At 45.6% G+C, this 21,669-nt stretch overlaps 1 protein-coding gene across 1 annotated transcript; it reads left to right on the plus strand.

Annotated features, from left to right (window-relative positions):
• Positions 1 to 7,813: 7,813 nt before the first annotated feature.
• On the plus strand, positions 7,814 to 19,074 carry ITPA (inosine triphosphatase). Its single transcript, XM_038758125.1, has 8 exons — positions 7,814 to 7,954; positions 11,972 to 12,029; positions 12,146 to 12,210; positions 13,415 to 13,488; positions 14,383 to 14,414; positions 15,000 to 15,115; positions 17,893 to 17,969; positions 18,842 to 19,074. The coding sequence occupies exons 1-8, from the start codon at positions 7,889 to 7,891 to the stop codon at positions 18,963 to 18,965; spliced, it is 612 nt and encodes a 203-aa protein (XP_038614053.1). The 5' UTR covers positions 7,814 to 7,888; the 3' UTR covers positions 18,966 to 19,074.
• Positions 19,075 to 21,669: the final 2,595 nt, after the last annotated feature.

Raw genomic sequence — 21,669 nt, forward strand, 5'->3', positions numbered from 1 at the left:
CCACTGGTGTCTTTTTAAAAAATCTACCTTCATCCATGAATGCATTCCAAACTCCTGCTGAACCTAATACTTTCGTTCTTCACACCTCCCTGGGGTGACAAATTCTCATACTTCCCACCCACTTTACAAAGATGTGTCCTCTTATGTTTGTTCTGAAGTCACCACCCTTCAACTGAGTCTGAGGAACATGGGCTCCCCTCAGAAGAGAAATACTGGGACAGACTCAGCCCGAGTTAAACTTTGGCCTTTTCCTGGATTAGCCACAATAATTTAAAAAAACAAAACAAAACAAAAAACCAAGTTGAGAGTATGATCCATGGGCAACAACTAATTTTGGAACCTCATTCCTGAGCCAGACTCTTATCGCCTCTCTTCATTTTCAAATGATTATGAGTTTGTCTCATGTTAGCTTGTTATGGGCACTAAACGTGTCTGCTCATTCTCTTGCATTGTAATCTCCCAAGTAATAATAATAATGATGGTATTTGTTAAGCACTTACTAGGCGCCAAGCCCTGTTCTAAGCACTGGACTCAGTACAGTGCACTGCACACAGTAAGCGCTTAACAAATACCGTTATTAGTATAATTGTGTGCAGAGTGCTGGACTAAGTGCTTGGGAGCTTAGTCACACTCGATGAATACCATTGATTACCTCCTGGTCATGGTACCTTTCCTTTCTAGAGATTCAAAGATGGAGAATAAAACCTGGAATCACAAGCCCCTTTCTCAAGGCAGAGTGAAATTGTAAAGTTGGACATACGACTAATGTCCGGCCACCTATCCTAAATCAATTTAAATAAGGCAAAGGTCAACAAGCTTTGGCTGTGGCTTTAAGCTCATACTGTAATGTAATGAATTTAAGCAGTGTGAGACCAAGGCGTACTACAGGATACCTAGCGCTCTCCTCTCTTCCTCGACCACAATCCAGAAAAAATGACAACTTGAACGGACATGAGCCCGGAGAGGCCAAGGGTTATCCATAGGAAATTCCAATGGTGGAATCTCCAATGGTGGAGTGATTTGGTGTGCATTGGCTCCCACCCGGGCTGGGAGAGACCAGAAGGGCTGATGCTGTCAGATAAAGCCAGCTAGGACCCAGACCTCACTAATGTGCAGCGGCAGCCGCCTCGGGGTTGATAATAATAATAATCATAGTAATAATGATGATGATGGTATTTGTTAAGCGCTTACTACGTGCCAGGCACTGTATTAAGTGCTTGGGGTGGAGACAAGCAAATCGAGTTGGACCCAATCCCTGTCCCACGGGGGGCTCACGGTCTCAATCCCCATGTTACAGATGAGGGAACTGAGGCACAGAGAAGTGATGTGACTTGCCTAAGATCACACAGCTTTTAGTGCTTTTAGACTGTGAGCCCACTGTTGGGTAGGGACTGTCTCTATATGTTGCCAACTTGTACTTCCCAAGCGCTTAGTACAGTGCTCTGCACACAGTAAGTGCTCAATAAATACGATTGATGATGATGAAGTGGCAGGGTTGGGATTAGAACCTATGACCTTCTGATTCCTAGACCCAGGCTCTATCCACTTCGCCATGCTGCTAGCTCATCGTGGGCAGGGATTGTCACTCTTTATTGCTGTACTGTACTCTCCCAAGCGCTTAGTCCAGCACTCTGCACACAATTATACTAATAACGGTATTTAAGCACTTACTATATGCCAGGCACTGTGCTAAGCACTGGGATGGATCCGAGCAAATGGGGTTGAACAGTCCCTGTCCCATGTGGGTCTCAGTGTCAACCCCCACTTTCCAGATGAGGTCACCGAGGCCCAGAGAAGTGAAGTGACCTGCCTAAGGTGACAGGGTGCTTGGCTCTGTGGAAAGAGCCCGGGCTTTGGAGTCAGAGGTCATGGGTTCAAATCCCTGCTCCGCCACTTGTCAGCTGTGTGACTTTGGGCAAGTCACTTCACTTCTCTGGGCCTCAGTGACCTCGGCTGTAAAAATGGGGATTATGACTGTGAGCCCCCCTGTGGGACAACCTGATCACACTGTAACCCCCTGCGCATAGAACGGTGCTTTGCATATTGTAAGCGCTTAATAAATGCCATCACTATTATTAAGTGGAGGTGTTGGGGTTAGAACCCACGACCTTCTGGCTCCCGGGCCCGGGCTCTACCCACTAGGCCACTGTGCCAGCTCTGGATTGCTGCACTGTACTTTCCCGAGCGCCTGGTCCCTCGCCATTCCCCTCCCGCCTTACCCCCTTCCCCTCCCCACAGCACCTGTATATATGTATATATGTCTGTACGTATTTATTACTCTATTTTATTTGTACATATTTATTCTATTTACTTTATTTTGTTAATATGTTTTGTTTTGTTGTCTGTCTCCCCCTTCTAGACTGTGAGCCCGCTGTTCGGTAGGGACTGTCTATATGTCACCAACTTGTACTTCTCAGGCACTTAGTCCAGTGCTCTGCACACAGTAAGCGCTCAACAAATACGATTGAATGAATGAATATGTTCTGACGACTTGACACCTGTCTCCATGTTTTGTTTTGTTGTCTGTCTCCCCCTTCTAGACTGTGAGCCCGCTGTTGGGTAGGGACCGTCTCTAGATGGTGCCAAACGCTTAGTCCAGTGCTCTGCACGCAGTGCTCAACAAATACGACTGAATGAATGAATTTGTTCTGACGACTTGACACCTGTCTCCATGTTTTGTTGTCTGTCTCCCCCTTCTAGACTGTGAGCCCGCTGTTGGGTAGGGACCGTCTCTAGATGCCGCCAAGCGCTTAGTCCAGTGCTCTGCACACAGTAAGTGCTCAATCAACACGATTGAATGCATGAATACTCTGCACCTAGGAAGGGCTTGATAAATCAATCAATCAATCAATCGTATTTATTATGCGATAAATGCGAACGAACGAACACCTGGGAGTCCGTTGTTGGGGAGGGGCCGTGTCTGTTGCCGGTTTCCCAAGCATTTACTGAGCACTGAGCAGCGTGGCTCAGTGGAAAAGAGCCCGGGCTTTGGTGTCCAGAGGCCGTGGGTTCAAATCCCCGCTCTGCCAATTGTCAGCTGTGTGACTTTGAGTAAATCACTTAACTTCTCTGTGCCTCAGTTACCTCATCTGTAAAATGGGGATTAAGACTGTGAGCCCCCCATGGGACAACCTGATCACCTTGTAACCTCCCCAGCGCTTAGAACAGTGCTTTGCACATAGTAAGCGCTTAATAAATGCCATTATTATTGAGAGAAACAGAGTGGCTCAGTGGAAAGAGCACAGGCTTTGGAGTCAGAGGTCATGGGTTCAAATCCCAGCTCAACCTCTTGTCAGCTGTGTGACTGTGGGCAAGTTACTTAACTTCTCTGAATGCCCTCCCTCTGCCCATCCGCCAAGCTAGCTCTCTTCCTCCCTTCAAGGCCCTACTGAGAGCTCACCTCCTCCAGGAGGCATTCCCACACTCAGCCCCTTCCTTCCTCTCCCCCTCGTCCCCCTCTCCATCCCCCCATCTTACCTCCTTCCCTTCCCCACAGCACCTGTATATATGTATATACGTTTGTACATATTTATTACTCTATTTATTTCACTTGTACATATCTATTTTATTTATTTCATTTTGTTAGTATGTTTGGTTTTGTTCTCTGTCTCCCCCTTTTAGACTGTGAGCCCGCTGTTGGGTAGGGACTGTCTCTATATGTTGTCAACTTGTACTTCCCAAGCGCTTAGTATAGTGCTCTGCACACAGTAAGCGCTCAATAAATACGATTGATTGATTGGTTGATTTACTGAGCACTGAGCACAGTGGCTCAGTGGAAAAGAGCCCGGGCTTTGGTGTCAGGGGTCGTGGGTTCAAATCCCTGCTCTGCCAATTGTCAGCTGTGTGACTTTGAGCAAATCACTTAACTTCTCTGTACCTCAGTTACCTCATCTGTAGAATGGGGATTAAGACTGTGAGCCCCCCCCCCATGGGACAACCTGATCACCTTGTAACCTCCCCAGCACTTAGAACAGTGCTTTGCACATAGTAAGTGCTTAATAAATGCCATTATTATTGAGAGAAGCAGCGTGGCTCAGTGGAAATCCATCAGTCATATTTATTGAGCGCTTACTGTGTGCAGAGCACTGTACTAAGCGCTTGGGAAGTACAAGTTGGCAACATACAGAGACAGCCCCTACCCAACAGTGGGCTCACAGTCTAGAGCACAGGCTTTGGAGTCGTCAGGGGTCATGGGTTCAAATCCCAGCTCCGCCTCTTGTCAGCTGTGTGACTGTGGGCAAGTCACAGAGAAGCGGCGTGGCTCAGTGGAATGAGCCCGGGCTTTGGAGTCCGAGGTCCCGGGTTCGAATCCCGCCTCCACAGTGCTTTGCACATAGTAAGCGCTTAATAAATGCCATTAAAAACAAAAGTCACTTCACTTCTCCGGGCTTCAGTGACCTCATCTGTAAAATGGGGGCTGTGGGCCCCCCGTGGGACAACCTGAGCACCTTGTAACCTCCCCTGCGCTTAGAACAGTGTTTTGCACATAGTACGCGCTCAATAAATGCCATCAAAAAAAAGTCACTTCACTTCTCTGGGCCTCTGTTACCTCATCTGTAAAATGGGGACTGTGGTCCCCCCGTGGGACCGCCTGAGCACCTTGTAACCTCCCCAGCGCTTAGAACAGCGCTTTGCACATAGTAAGCGCTTAATAAATGTCATTATTATTATTATTATTATTTAGTCCAGTGGTCTGCACACAGTAAGCGCTCAATAAATACGACTGATTGATTGATTGATTGACTGTGGCCTGCTGCCCCCTCCCTGCCTACAATCTCCCCGGGCCCCGGGCGGCCATACCTCGATCCCTGCGGGGGTCGGCGGGGTGAGGGGGGCGATGGCGGGGGGCGATGGCGGCGCGGCCTGTGAGGCCCGGCGCCAACGGCTGCTCCGCCGCGCCTCCCTCCTCATCCAGGCGCTCGGCCCTCCGCCGGGAGCCCCGCCCCGACCCCCGACCGCCGACCGCCGACACAATCGAACCCGCTTACGGCCTGCTCTTCCGCCTGGCAGTCAGTCAGTCAGTCAGCCACTCAGTCAGTCAGCCATTCAGTCAGCCACTCTCAGTCAGTCAGCCACTCAGGCAGTCAGTCGTCAGGCATTCAATCAGCCAGTCAGCCAGCCACTCAGGCAGTCATTTTATTAATGATGTGCGTAAAGCTAGAATTCTAGATATACTACTAGTGGCTACTACTAGTGGCTGCTCAGGTAGTCTGTCAGCCACTCAGTCAGTCAGCCGGCCACTCAGGCAGTCAGTCAGCCATTCAGTCAGCCACTCAGGCAGTCTGTCGTCAGGCATTCAGTCAGCCAGTCAGTCAGCCAGTCAGTCAGCCACTCAGGCAGTCTGTCGTCAGGCATTCAGTCAGCCAGCCACTCAGGCAGTCATTTTATTCATGATGTGCGTATAGCTAGAATTCTAGATAGACTACTAGTGGCTACTACTAGTGGCTACTCAGGCAGTCTGTCAGCCACTCAGTCAGTCAGCCACTCAGTCAGTCAGTCAGCCATTCAGTTAGCCACTCAGTCAGCCAGCCACTCAGTCAGCCAGCCACTCAGTCAGTCATTTTATTAATGATGTGCATATATCTAGAATTCTAGGTATACTACTAGTGGCTACTCAGGCAGTCTGTCAGCCACTCAGGCAGCCAGACAGTCAGCCAGCCACTCAGTCAGTTAGCCATTCAGTCAGCCACTCAGGCAGTCTGTCATCAGCCACTCAGTCGTCAGCCACTCAGTCAGCCACTCAGGCAGTCATTTTATTAATGATGTGCATATACCTAGAATTCTAGATATACTACTAGTGGCGGCTACTACTAGTGGCTACTCAGGCAGTCTGTCAGCCACTCAGGCAGTCTGCCAGCCACTCAGTCAGCCAGCCAGTCAGGCAGTCAGCCACTCAGTCAGTCAGTCAGCCACTCAGTCAGCCATTCAGTCAGCCACTCAGGCAGGCAGTCAGCCACTCAGGCAGTCAGTCAGCCACTCAGCCAGCCAGCCAACCAACCAACCAACCGACCAGTCAGTCAGTCAGTCAGTTGTATTCACCGAGCGCTTATTGAGGGCAGAGCATTAATTCATTCATTCATTCATTCAATCGTATTTACTGAGTGCTTCCTGTGTGTAGAGCACTGGGCTAAGCACTTGGGAAGTACAAATCGACAACACATAGAGACGGTCCCTCCCCAACAGCGGGCTCCCTGGCTAGAAGGGGGAGACAGACAACAAAATAAGTAGACAGGTGTCAATACCATCAAGAGACCTCCCTTCAAAGCCCTACCAAGAGCTCCCCTCCTCCAGGAGGCCTTCCCAGACTGAGCCCCCCTTTATCCTCTCCTCCTCCCCACTCCCCCTGCCCTCCCCCTTTCCCCTCCCCACAGCACTTGTCTGTTTGTACATATTTGTTACTCTATTTTATTAATGATGTGCATATATCTAGAATTCTATTTATTTTGCTGGTATTGACACCTGTCTACCTGTTCTGTTTTGTTGTCTGCTTCCCCCTTCTAGCCTGTGAGCCCATGGTTGGGGAGGGACCATCTCTATCTGTTGTCAAATTGTCCTTCCCAAGTGCTGTAGTCCAGTGCTCTGCACACAGTAAGCGCTCAATAAATACGATTGAATGAATGAATGAAATAAATAGAATTACAGATATGCACATATAAACACAAGTGCTGTGGGGCAGGGAGGGGGGTAGAGCAAAGGGTGCAACTCTCACTATTCTCCACCGAAGCAGCGTGGCTCAGTGGACAGAGCACGGGCTTTGGAGTCAGAGGTCACGGGTTTGAATCCTGGCTCTGCCATTTGTCAGCTGTGTGTCTTGGGGCAAGTCACTTAACTTCTCTATGCCTCATGAAGACTGTGAACCCCCTGTGGAACAACCTGATCACCCCATCTTACCTCCTTCCCTTCCCCACAGCACCTGTATATATGTATATATGGCTGTACATATTTATTACTCTATTTATTTATTTTACTTGTACATTTCTATCCTATTTATTTTATTTTGTTGGTATGTTTGGTTCTGTTCTCTGTCTCCCCCTTTTAGACTGTGAGCCCACTGTTGGGTAGGGACTGTCTCTATGTGTTGCCAATTTGTACTTCCCAAGCGCTTAGTACAGTGCTCTGCACATAGTAAGCACTCAATAAATACGATTGATTGATTGATTGATTGATTGAGGATGAAGTCTGTGAGCCCCGGGTGGGACAGGGACTGTGATCAACCCAATTAGCTTGTATTCATTGAATCATATTGAGCGCTTACTGTGTGCAGAGCACTGTACTAAGCGCTTGGGAAGTACAAGTTGGCAACATATAGAGACGGTCCCTACCCAACAGCAGGCTCACTTCTAAAGGGGGGGGGGGGGGGGACAGACAACAAAACAAAACATATTATACAATATTCAATACGGTACGGTATTCAATAAATACCCAATTTGTACTTCCCAAGCGCTTAGTACAGTGCTCTGCACACAGTAAGCGCTCAATAAATACGGATGATGATGATGAAATACGAGTGTATGAATGAATGAAGGAACCGGAAGTTCTCCTGCCCCGAGTTCGGCCAATCAAAACGGCGCCGGTTCGATACCGGAAGTCTTAATGCCCCGAGCGCCTTTCTAGCGGAGCAGCTTCAACCCTCCCCCCATTAGCTCCGCCCCTTTGGGAGAACCAATAGTAGCGTGGGGGGGGCCCGGGAGGAAGGAATGGAGCAACCCTATTGGCTCTTTGCCGGCCCCCTTCAGCCAATGGCTAGGCGCGGGGGAGGCCCCGCTCCCATTGGCTGAGGGGCGAGTGACGACTGCCTGATTTATTCAATCGTATTTATTGAGCGTCTACAGCGTGCTCAGCACTGTACTAAGCGCTCGGGAAGTACAGGGGGCGGGGCTGGGGAGCGATGGCGACGGCCCTGGCCGGGAAGAGTGTGGTGTTCGTCACCGGCAACGCCAAGAAGCTGGAAGAGGTGATGGGAGGGAGGGTCCAGAGGGCCCCCTTGGGATCCCACAGCGGGGGAATCAATCAATCAATCGTATTTATTGAGTGCTTACTGTGTGCATCATCATCAATCGTATTTATTGAGCGCTTACTATGTGCAGAGCACTGTACTAAGCGCTTGATTTTAAGTTTTTCTCCTGGTAGTTTTGATGAGTGACTCTTTTAGTTTTGCAGCTTACCCGAAAGGTTTTAATGGCACCTGTCATTTAGCTATCTTTCTTAAGTGACCTACTCAGTCTCTGTGGGAAATATAAGCATACAATAATAATAATAATGGCATTTGTTAAGCGCTTACTATGTGCAAAGCACCGTTCTAAGCGCTGGGGGGGGGGGGGGGGATACAAGGTGATCAGGTTGTCCCACGTGGGGCTCACAGTCTTCATCCCCATTTGACAGATGAGGGAACTGAGGCTTCGAGAAATTAAGTGACTTGCCCGAGGTCACACAGCAGACGTGGTGGAGTCGGGATTCGAACCCATGACCTCTGACTCCAAAGCCCGGGCTTGTTCCACTGAGCCACGCTAGAGCACTGTACTAAGCGGTTGGGAAGTACAAGTTGGCAACATCTAGAGACAATCAATCAATCGTATTTATTGAGCGCGTACTGTGTGCAGAGAGCACTGGACTAAGTGCTTGGGAAGTACAAGTTGGCAACATCTAGAGACAGTCAATCAATCAATCGTATTTATTGAGGGCTTACTGTGTGCAGAGCACTGGACTATGCGCTTGGGAAATACAAGTTGGCACCATCTAGAGACGGTCCCTACCCAACAGTGGGCTCACAGTCTAAAAGGGGGAGGCAGAGAACAAAAGCAAACATACTAACAAAATAAAATAGAATAGGTATGTACAAGTAAAATAAATAAATAGAGTAATAAATATGTACAAACGTATATACATGTATACAGGTGCTGTGGGGAAGGGAAGGAGGTAAGATGGGGGGCTGGAGAGGGGGACGAGGAGGGGAGGAAGGAAGGGGCTCAGTCTGGGAAGGCCTCCTGGAGTTCACATGGGTTCACACTTTTTGTCATCATCATCAATCGTATTTATTGAGCGCTTACTGTGTGCAGAGCACTGGACTAAGCGCTTGGGAAGTCCAAGTTGGCAACATCTAGAGACAGTCCCTACCCAACAGTGGGCTCACAGTCTAAAGGGGGGAGACAGAGAACAAAACCAAACATACTAACAAAATAAAATAAATAGAATAGATATGTACAAGTAAAATAAATCAATAAATAGAGTAATAAATATGTACAAACATATATACAGGTGCTTGTGGGGGGGGGGGATGGAGAGGGGGACGAGGGGGAGAGGAAGGAAGGGGCTCAGTCTGGGAAGGCCTCCTGGAGTTCACACGGGTTCACACTTTTAGACCGTGAGCCCGCTGTTGGGTAGGGACCGTTTCTATATGTTGCCAACTTGTCCTTCCCAAGCGCTTAGTACTGTGTTCTGCACACAGTAAGCACTCAATAGATACGATTGATTGATTGATTGAGGGAGGGAGACCCAGTGGCTACCAGTCAATCTACGCATCAGGCAGAAACTCCTCACCCTGGGCTTCAAGGCTGTCCATCCCCTGGCCCCCTCCTACCTCACCTCCCTTCTCTCCTTCTCCAGCCCAGCCTGCACCCTCCGCTCCTCTGCCACCGCTAATCTCCTCACCGTACCTCGTTCTCGCCTGTTCTGCCATCGACCCCAGGCCTGGAATGCCCTCCCTCCGCACATCCGCCAAGCTCGCTCTCTTCCTCCCTTCCAGGCCCTGCTGAGAGCTCACCTCCTCCAGGAGGCCTTCCCAGACTGAGCCCCTTCCTTCCTCTCCCCCTCCTCTCCATCCCCCACACCTTACCTCCTTCCCCTCCCCACACCACCTATATATATGTATATACGTTTGTACATATTTATTATTCTGTTTTACTAGTACACATTCATCCTATTTATTTTATTTCATTAATATGTTTTGTTGCCTGCCCCCCCACCTCTAGACTGTGAGCCCACTGTTGGTTAGGGACCATCTCTAGATGTTGCCAACTTGTACTTCCCAAGCGCTTAATACAGTGCTCTGCACACAGTAAGCTCTCAATAAATACGATTGAGTGAATGAATAATAATGATGGCATTTGTTAAGCGCTTACTATGTGTGAAGCACTGTTCTAAGCGCTGAGCACTGTTCTAAGCAAACAAAACATATGAACAAAATAAAATAAATAGAATAGTAAATATGTACAAGAGAAGGGAGTTGAACCCGTGACCTCTGACTCTAAAGCCTGGGCTCTTTCCACTGAGCCACACTGGTTCTCTTGGTGATGCCCTTCCCCTGCTTATTTCAGCTTATCTACATTGAATCGTTCATCTTTTAATAATAATAATAATAATAATGATGATGGCATTTGTTAAGCGCTTACTGTGTGCAAAGCACGGCTCATTCATTGTCGTACAGTAATCACTACTAATCAAGCACTTAGTACAGTACTCTGCACCCAGTAAGCGCTCAATAAATACGATTGAATGAATGAATTGTATTTGTTGAGCACTCACTGGGTGCAGAGCACTGTACTAAGCGCTTGGGAAGTCCAAGTCGGCAACAGATAGAGCCCGACAATGGGCTCACAGTCTAGAAGGCGGAGACAGACAACAGAACAAAACATGTAGGCAGGTGTCAAAATCATCAGAATAAGTAGAATTATAGCTATATGCGCATCATTAACAAGAGTAGTAAATATGTACAAGTAAAATAGAGTAATAAATCTGTACAAATATATACAAGTGCTGTGGGGAGGGGAAGGAGGTAGGGCCGGGGGATGGGGAGGTGGAGAGGAAAAAGGGGGCTCAGTCTGGGAAGGCCTCCTGGAGGAGGGGAGCTCTCAGAAGGGCTTTGAAGGGAGGAAGAGAGCTAGTTCTAAGCCCTGGGATGGATACAAGGTGATCAGGTTGTCCCATGTGGGGCCTACAGTCTTAAGCCCCATTTTACAAATGAGGAAACCGAGGCACAGAGAGGTTAATAATAATAATAATTATGGCATTTATTGAGCGCTTACTATGTGCAGAGCACTGTTCTAAGCGCTGGGGAGGTTACAAGGTGATCAGGTTGTCCCTTGGGGGGCTCACAGTCTTCATCCCCATTTTACAGATGAGGTAACTGAGGCACAGAGAAGTGAAGTGACTTGCCCAAAGTCAGACAGCTGACAATTGGCAGAGCTGGGATTCAAACCCATGGCCTCTGACACCAAAGTCCATGCTCTTTCCACTGAGCCACGAGGTTAAGTGACTTATCCAAAGTCACACAGCTGACAAGTGGCGGAGCCGGGATTAGAACCCATGACCTCTGGCTCCCAAGCTTGGTACTGTGTGCAGAGCACTGTACTAAATACTTGGGAGAGTACAACATAGCAGAATTCGTAGACATGTTTCCTGTCCACGCAGCCCAGTGGCTACAGCCGGACTTGGGAGTCAGAGATTGTGGGTTCTAATTCCGACTCTGCCATGGGTCTGCTGTGTGACCTTGGATAAATCACTTAACTTCTCTGGGCTTCAGTTACCTCATCTAAAATAGGATTAAGATGTTGAGCCCTGTGTGGGACAGGGGCTGTGTCTTGTGGGCAGGGAATGGGTCTGTTTATTGTTATATTGTACAAGCGTTGAGTACAGTGCTTTGCAATACTAAGTGCTCAATAAATGTGATTGAATGAATGAGTACCTGATTAGCTTGTATCTACCCCAGCGCTTAGAACAGTGCTTGACACATAGTAAGCGCTTAACAAATACCATCATTACTATTATTATTATTAATTAAATGCCCATTTCATTATGTTCACGGGTCCAGCAACACTATTGTTTTGCTGTCTCTTGTTAAGCTTAAGATGACCTTTATCCGACTTAAATTTGGAATACTGGGTTCTCTGCTCTACTATTTTTAATTCCGAGTGTTGTGATTGCTGAATGATGTAAATCCAGATGACAAAAAAGATACTCTGTTTTATTCTGGCAGGTCATCCAGATTCTAGGAGATAAATTTCCATGTAAATTGGTTGCACAAAAAATTGACTGTAAGTCTACATTTTTTTAACTATATTTTTTTCCTTTTTTTTAAAAAAAAAAAACAACAGTACTGTTCCTTCTCAAACTTGTTTCCCAAAGTAATCCTTCTCTTTCTTTCCTCAAGTACCTGAATACCAAGGTGAACCAGATGAAATTTCAGTTCAGAAATGTAAAGAAGCAGCAAGACAGGTTACTGTTTTTTTTTTAATGTTCATTTTATTAGCATCAGTTTTATACATCATTTATATCAGTGTTTCCTATTCCTGGAGGGAGGGAAGATTTGAGGGTATCTAGGGAATGCCATCTTTTTTCATAGAATATTAATCTTGATGGAAGTATTAACTCCTTGTTTCACGAATGAAAAAACCAAGGCACAGAATCTTGGAAAGTCTTATCCAAGACCAGGTAATGAGTGATAGAATAAGGTTAGAAGGTCTACTGTGTGACCTTGGGCAAGTCACTTAACTGCTCTGTGCCTCAGTTCCCTCATCTAGAAAATGGGGATTAAGACTGTGAAGCCCCATGTGGGGCATTGACTGTGTCCAACCTGATAAGGTCGTACCTACCCCAGTGCTTAGTACAGTGCCTGGCACATGGTGAGCATTTAACAAATACCATTTAAGAACAAAAAAAGGCATTTTATCCCCATCCTCCACCCCACATTGAAGCTACCAAAAAATCAAGGCAGCTTTGTCTTTTACTTATAATTTGTCCCTCCAGAAACTGTAACCCTTTGTTTTGCGTTCCTGGGCTCTCCATTTTACCTCATCTGTAAAATGGGGAGTTAGACTGTCCAACACGATTTGCGTGTATTCCCCCCCAATGCTTAGTACAGTGCCTGGCACCTACTAAGCACTTATAAATACCACTATTATTATTATTATTATTATTAAAACAAGCTTCCCAGTGATAAGAAACGGTTAAGATCCTCTCTTTGTTGTTTTGGGGTTTTTTTTTGAAACATTTGCTTGGGAAACCATGCTTTTCCAGCTAACGGCTGGTTCAGATTGGGGGAGATAGTCCTGGGATGCGTTTGTCCAGAAGCAAAAGGCGATGCAAGGTTGTTCTCCAGGAAGACTGATAACTCTCAGTAATAACTCTCCCTTGATGGCACTGTAACGATAAGTAGTTCCTAGGTGTACTACACCTCTGCCTTGGTACTTCAGGAAATGCTTGAGTAGGGGGTTAATAATTGTGGTATTTGTTAAACGTTGACTATGTGCCAAGCACTGTGCTAAGCGCTGGGGTAAATATAAGATAATCCGGTCGGACACGTGAGGAAGAGTCCCGTTCTTCAGGCTCCCGAGCCCCATGTTCAGCTTCAGCAGTAAACCTGAGGATGTTGCATTCTCTTACACTCCATGTCTTTATTTCCCTCATTTCCTTGTTGCAGGTACAGGGACCGGTTATAGTAGAAGATACCTGTTTGTGTTTTAATGCCCTTGGTGGACTCCCGGGCCCTTACGTGTATGTATATAGACCATGTCTCATTGCAGGGATAATCTGTGTCTGAAGGGCCACATGATAAATTCAGTAAAAGCTTCCAAGGAAGTTCTCACTTAGGTTTTCGGATTTCATCTGAATGCCCCTAATTTTCCATTTCCCAGTTAAGCAGAGCTTAGTATTCAGTCCCTTGAAAAATTTCATGAGGGTTTCACTGTGTTTAATAGTAAATTATTAATGACTCATAATCAATTGCCTTGAAGATGTTGATTAATCATTCATATTCTTTTTAGGATAATTAATATTGACTCACCCCCAAAATATACTTTAATTCCTTCCCTAGAGAAATGCTACTACCTTTTCACTCTCTCAAAACAAGCATGTATGACTGACTTGGACAAAGGACTCTGCGGTTTAATTGAGATTCAGTCAAAGACGTGATGCTTTATATTCATTCAATCATATTTATTGAGCGCTTACTGTGTGCAGAGCACTGTACTAAGCACTTGGGAAGTACAGGTCGACATATAGAGACGGTCCCTGGGCTCACAGTCTAGAAGGGGGAGTACATATATATAACATTGTGATAGTAATATCCAGTGAGTAAAGGATAAAAGTTTCGATAAAGGAATTTATGTTCACAGAGACTTCAGAACTTCATATAAGAAATTTGAGCGACTTTCATTGAAACAGCGTGTTTTCACTGTAGTAACATGATTCATTACTTTTTGCATACATTGTTGCAACTTGAGAAATCAGTGTAAAGTTTTTTATAGGACCTTAAATGCAGTGGAGATTAACTACCCTAAGGAATCCAGATGTAAAAGCATTTCTAAATAGGATATCACCATTCAAAAGTGTCCCCATTTTGGGAGCAATACATGTGTATTTAATTTAATCTCTGCTGTTCTTTTGCAGAAAATGGTTCCTTGAAAAATTAAAGCCTGAAGGTATTTTTTAAAACAATTATTTTTAACTCAATTCATCATGAGTCGCCCCTCCAGAAAAAATAAGATAACAGTAGCCCTCGAGACAGAAAGTTTAGTTCCTTGGCCCCATTGCCACCCTTTAAAACTACACTAATTTCTGCCACAAAAGTTGACTAGTAAATGGGCACATTTACCATATGAGAACCATATGTTCTGAGTTCTAATCCAGTTCTACCACTTGGCCACTGAGCAAGTTACTTAAATTCTTCTTGCCTCGGTTTCCTCTTTTGTAAAAATGCGGATTTACTACTTGTTCTCCCTCCTCTGTAGACTGAAAGCCCCATATGGGACAGGGATTCTGTCTAATCTGATTTTATTTTATTGACCCCAGTCCTTAGCACAGTGCTTGGCACAGAGCAAGCACCTAACAAATACCAATATTATTATTATTATGGGGAACTCACAGCCCCGGTCACAAACGGCGTCCCTTCTTTGAACCTTACCACCTAGTTCTTACCTAAAATAATGTTCTTTAAAGCTGTCAGTAAATAATGTCCCCTTTGGAGTGAAACTTCGGCATCATGAACTCTTCTCTCCACTGTCTAGGTCTCTACAAGCTGCTAGCAGGATTTGAGGACAAATCAGCTTACGCACTCTGTACTTTTGCATTTAGCACGGGGAATCCAGAGGATCCAGTGAGGCTTTTCAGAGGCCAAACGTTGGTACGAACATGCGTTACCTTTTAAAAATTGATCGAATGCCTTTGCTAGGATAGATGAGCCCAACTCAGTGAAAGAAAATCCTCTCTCCAGGGATTAGTTACATACAGGGAAAATAGTAACAAATATCCCCATTCCTCTGGACCCTTCAATGGCTGCCCATCCATCTCCGCGTCGAGCAGAGGCTCCTTACTTTTGGTTTTAAAGTATTCAGTCAGGTCGCCCCATCGTGTCTCACCTCACTGATCTCCTACTTTAGCGCAGCCCTCACACTCCGGTCCTGTAGTGCCAGCATACACACTGTGCCCCAATCTCACCTATTTCACTGCCGACCCCTTTCCTACATCCTCCCTTTAGCCTGAAATTCACTCTCCCCTCCATATCCTCTGCACACAGTAAGCGCTCAATAAATACGATTGATGATGATGATATCCCCCGACCACCACTCTCTCCACCTTCAAAGCATCTCCAAGTCCCATCTTCTCCCTCTTTTCCCCGGCTCTCTCTCCCTTCTGCGTCTGTGCACTTCGATCTCCGACCATTGAACATTTGATCTTCACCCCACCCCCAACCCTGCAGCACTTATGTACATAACTTTCCATTATATATTATAAATTATTTGTTCATAGTAGTTTCCGTCTCCCCCTTTAGATTTTTGTGGAGCAGAACTGGTGGAGGAGTCACAGTTTTACGTTCTTTACAGTCTTGAGTTTCCATTATTGTTCAGTTATCTATCCTCATTAAAAGCCCCACAGTTCCCCCCCACAAAGCAGACTGTAGTGAGAACTTTGTAAATTTCTGTATTAATACTTGGTCAGTTAACCAGGTCTAATTCCTTAATGTTCCTGGATCCATTCTCCTCTCAATCAATCAATCAATCAATCAATCGTATTTATTGAGCGCTTACTGTGTGCAGAGCACTGTACTGAGCGCTTGGGAAGTACAAGTTGGCACTCCTTTCCATTGGTTTGCTTTTCATGCTGTTGTCCCCCCTCCCACATTGTTTCAACTGGCCTTCATGTTGCTTTTCAATATGAATTAATCAGTGCTGTTTATTGAGTGCTTACTGTGTGCAGAACACTGTACTAAGTGCCTGGGAGAGTAAATTCATTCATTCATTCAGTTGTATTTATTGAGCGCTTACTGTGTGCAGAGCACTGTACTAAGCGCTTGGGAAGTTCAAGTTGGCAACATATAGAGGAGCAGCATGGCTCAGTGGAGAAGAGCCCAGGCTTTGGAGTCAGAGGTCATGGCTTCGAATCCCGGCTCCGCCACATGTCTGCTGTGTGACCTTGGGCAAGTCGCTTAACTTCTCTCAACCTCAGTTCCCTCATCTGTAAAATGGGGATTAAGACTGTGAGCCCCATGTGGGACAACTTGATCACCTCGTATCCACCCCCAGCGCTTAGAACAGTGCTCTGCACATAGTAAGCGCTTAACAAATGCCATCATTATTATATAGAGTTGGCCCCTACCCAACAACAGGCTCACAGTCTAGAAGGGGGAGACAGACAACAAAACAAAACCTGTGGACAGGTGGCAAGTCAATTAAATTTAATCAGCTAAATTAACAGTTAGTAGTCATGTTTTCCTCCCACAAGGAACTGACTAGAGGAAACAGATATTAAATTATGGATACTTTAAGTGCTGTGGGGCAGAGGGTAGGGTAGGGTGAATATCAAGTCAGCTAGTCATTCTGTATTTATTGAGCGCTTACTGTGTGCCGATTACTGTACTAAGTGTTTGGGAGTGCACAATATAACAATAAATAGCACATTCCCCGCCCACATTGAGTTTACCGTCCAGAGGGGGACATTAAAGGGTACAGATCCACGTGCAAATTAGAACTAGGTTCCCTTGCCAACCCACTGGAGGAGGTGTTTAAGCCTGGGGCAGTTTCCCTCCTGTTTGGACAGCTCCAAAGTGCCGTGGAAGTCTCCTCACTCCTGGGAAGGTCCCAGGTTAAAGTCCGAATCGGGATTGGCCTCTCTGCCGTTCCCTGTCCATCACAGCATCTCCATATCATCATCGTCATCATCAATCATATTTATTGAGCGCTTACTGTGTGCAGAGCACTGTACTAAGCGCTTGGGAAGTACAAATTGGCAACATCTAGAGACAGTCCCTACCCAACAGTGGGCTCACAGTCTAAAAGGGGGAGACAGAGAACAAAACCAAACATACTAACAAAGTAAAATAAATAGAATAGATATGTACAAGTAAAATAAATAAACAGAGTAATAAATAAACTTGAACTGAGTGTGTGTTGAATGCATGGCCTAGACTAGGGGCTGCTGGAAGCTGAGGGGGGAGAGGGGTGGGGCGGGAGTGATAAGGTGTTCCCCCCCCACCCCCCGACCCTCAAAGAGCTTGCAACTCTTTTTTTTTTCCACTTTGGGGAAAAAAAAATCAATCAAAAATGTTCATTGAGCATTTACTAAGCACAAAAGCTGCTACTCCACTTTTTCTGAATGACTCGTCTTATATCTGAGCATGACCTGTAATGTCAATGTTGTTTCTGGGTCTATTTAGCAGTTACATCAAGATATGGTTCCGAGGAAAATGGGAGACTCATCGGATGGAATTTCCATAGAAGTCCAATGGTGGATCTCACCCTTAATCCTTAATGGAAGACCCGTTCCTTATTTTCAAGAAAACGGAGTCACTGTGGCTATTTCAAAATAGATTACGGGATATAAAATGGGACTGTGCATTTGAAGTTGCAGTAGCAGGAATTCTCAGGGAATGAATCTCATTGCCATTTCATTTTACTTTGATAGGGCCGTATTGTCGAACCAAGAGGCTCTAGAGACTTTGGATGGGATCCCTGTTTCCAGCCAGATGGTTATGAAGAGACGTAAGGAGGAATTTCTTTTCTATTTTGCTTTTTGGTCAGAGAAAGACTTTCTTTCATTCAATCGTATTTATTGAGCGCTTACTGTGTGCAGAGCACTGTACTATGCACTTAAAGAGAAACGATGAAACAGAAAATGAAAGGCTTAATTAGTACAAAAAGAAAGCTTCCTACAGAACCCAGTGACAGTCTGGATGGTTCACTGTTTTCTCTAGTGCCCTTCTATGAGAGGAATTCTTAATTTATGAGTTCAAATTCTTGTGGAAGATAGAAAACTCATTCCAAGTAATTTTTGTGCAGTCTTAAAGCACTCCTGAATTCTTCTGAAATACTAGTTCTCTTAACTAATAATAATAGTAGTAGTATTTATTGAATACCACCTAGGGGCAACACACTATACTAAGCGCTTGGTATATACCCTTCTTGGTAAATATTCCCTGCCCTCAAGAAGATTACACTATAATGGAGAAATAGACTAGCTATATGCTTGGCTTTTCTCAGATTGTTAATGGTCAGGGGCTAACATCCCCAGCACTCACACCTTTATATTGGGTTATTTCCATCATTCCCACACATCTCACATGAATATTAACTTTGATAGCTTGTAAACCTAGCAGTGACTTATTCAAGGGCATCATCTAATAAATATGAAGGAATGAAATAGATAAAATCGGGAAGCATGCAGTTACAGGGAAGAAGGAAGATTCGGTGGACACAGATTTCCTGCTTTTAGTTGACGTGCCTGCTAATTGTTCGTTGGGAAGAGTTCTGTACCATATCCTTAATGTTTCTTCGCTATTTTTGTTTCACATTTTCATCTGGTTGGATTTCCCTTCCTGAGCTTTCACAGAATATTTGTGACTTTTTGTCTTCAGATATGCAGAATTGCCTAAAGCAGTAAAGAACTCCATCTCGCATCGTTACCGAGCCCTGTACGAGTTACAGAATTATTTCACCCAACAGAATAGCACCTCAGAGGCTCCTTCCAGTCCTCATTAAACAGCTTCAGTACAATGTGGAGAGCAGGAAGAATGAACCAGAAAGTGAAGCGTGAAATGAAAGATAGACATGTACAGTCAGTGTAAATTAAAAATCGTAATTTGCAGGATTGTTGTCATTCTGGGTTGACTTTTCCTTTTAGTTGCATTTAAGGGTAAAAACCATGTCTGCTAAATGCTTTGGGATACGCGAGTTGAAGGAATTACCAGTCTCAGTATGTCTGAATATCTAGTAGATTCTGCTCCAAGCTGGCCATCACTGGGGCTGCTCACTATAACCCTTATTATTAATAATAATAATTATTAATCATTATCATTATATTACTAATAATAATAATGATGGTATTTGTTAAGCGCTTACTCTGTGTGAAACACTGTTCTAAGCACTGGGGCGATACAGTGGAGCTCACAGTCTTAATCCCCATTTTACAGATGAGGTAACTGAAGCACAGAGAAGTTAAGTGGCTTGCCTAAGGTCACACAGCTGACAAGTGGCTGAGCCGGGATTTGAACCCATGACCTCTGACGCCCAAGCCCTCGCTCTTTCCACTGAGCCACGCGGCTTCTCTATCTGTGACATTGATCTGAACCCACTGTGTGCAGAAGGATATTTGAAGAAATAACAAATAAGGTTTTTTTGTTGGGTTTTATGGCATTTATTCAGGGTTTATGATGTGTTAGGTACTATATTAAGCACTAAGGTAGATACAAGATAATTGGGTTGGACACAGTCCCTGTCCCAGATTGGGCTCACAGTCCTAATCCCCATTCTGTAGATGAAGGAACTGAGGCACAGAGAAGTTAAGTGACTTGTCCAAGGTCACACAGCAGACAAGTGGCAGAGTTGGGATTAGAACCCAGGTCCTCTGACTCCTGTGCTCCTTCCACTATGTCACGCTGCTTCTCTTCATGGTTCCTGTTTGAGACAAAAATACATGACACAAAAGGCATCAACATGTAAACAATACATAACCAAGGTGGTGGGGTAGAAAATACATTTGTGTAGAGGACAGGATTTATTGTAGAAATTGGACTTAATTGGGCTGGGTCTAGTAAGGTTTATTGTGAGGAGTGAGTCTTTAGTGTTACGAAGGGCCAAATTTGTTGGCGAGGAGGCAAGATAATTATTTCCACTATCTCCCTATAATTTATGTATGGTGCAGGGTCCTACCCAAAGTGCAAATATAATTAAAAAAATACATAAAACTGCCAATTAGCTCTAGCAACACAAACTTTAAGGGATACCAGCTTTCAAAAGAAGGAATTTGCACACTGAAGGGGTGTAGATGAATCAGCCAATTGCCATCAATTTTACCGGTGTAAACTGCTTAAATTCTTTATCGATTTTTAAAGAAACTTCAACTTGGCAATACCTCTTACGATCACTCCCGAGTTTTCTCAACCAGCCCAGAATGGTTCAAGTAGTCGGTAAGTTTAACGGGTAAGTGGGAGGAAAGAGAAAAATCAATTTATCAATTGTGTTTACTGAGCGCTGGGCACGGAGCACTGAATTCAAATGAATAGCTTCGCTCAAGAGCACGGACCTGGGGGGCTTCTGATTTCACTTGCCTGTTGTGTGACCTTGGGCAAGTCACTTGACTTCCCTGGCATCAATTTCCTCATCCGTAAAATGGGCATTACATACCTGTTCCTTGACCACCTAAGGGTGCAGCACGAGAAGCAGCGTGGCTCAGTGGAAGGAGCCCGGGCTTCGGAGTCAGAGGTCATGGGTTCAAACCCCAGCTCTGCCAGTTGTCAGCTGTGTGACTTTGGGCAAGTCACTTAACTTCTCTGTGCCTCAGTTACCTCATCTGGAAAATGGGGATTAAGATTGTGAGCCCCATGTGGGACAACCTGATCACCTTATATCCTCCCCAGCGCTTAGTACAGTGCTTTGCACCTAGTAAGCGCTTAACAAATGCCATTATTATTATTAACTTCTCTGAGCCTGTTACCTCATCTGGAAAATGGGGATTAAGATTGTGAGCCCCACGTGGGACAACCTGATCACCTTATATCCTCCCCAGCGCTTAGTACAGTGCTTTGCATCTAGTAAGCGCTTAACAAATGCCATTATTATTATTATTAACTTCTCTGAGCCTCAGTTACCTCACCTGTAAAATGGGGACTAAGATTGTGAGCCCCCTGTGGGACAACCTGATCACCTTATATCCTCCCCAGCGCTCAGTACGGTGCTTTGCACCTAGTAAGCGCTTAACAAATGCCATCATTATTATTATTATTATTAACTCCTCAGCCTCAGTTACCTCATCTGTAAAATGGGGATCAATCAATCAATCAAACGTATTTATTGAGCGTTTACTGTGTGCAGAGCACTGGACTAACTTCTCTGAGCCTCAGTGACCTCATCTGTAAAATGGGGATTAAGATTGTGAGCCCCCCGTGGGACAACCTGATCACCTTATATCCTCCCCAGCGCTCAGTACGGTGCCTTGCACCTAGTAAGCGCTTAACAAATGCCATTATTATTATTGTTATTAGTGCTGGCGCCTCAGCCGCGGCCGGCCGCCCCGAAGCGCTGCGCATGCGCCCTCCCCGGCTCGCGCCGCGTGCGTGCTCGTGCACGTGAGCGGGCGGGCAGGGGGGAGCGGCCTCCGTCACGTCGCGCCGGCCCGCCCGTGGGCGTGCGTGCTCGTTCACGTGAGCAGAAGGGATCGGCCTCCCTCACGTCACGCTGGCCCGCC

The sequence above is a fragment of the Tachyglossus aculeatus genome, chromosome 16 (assembly GCF_015852505.1).
Source record: "Tachyglossus aculeatus isolate mTacAcu1 chromosome 16, mTacAcu1.pri, whole genome shotgun sequence".
Lineage (NCBI taxonomy): Eukaryota > Metazoa > Chordata > Mammalia > Monotremata > Tachyglossidae > Tachyglossus > Tachyglossus aculeatus.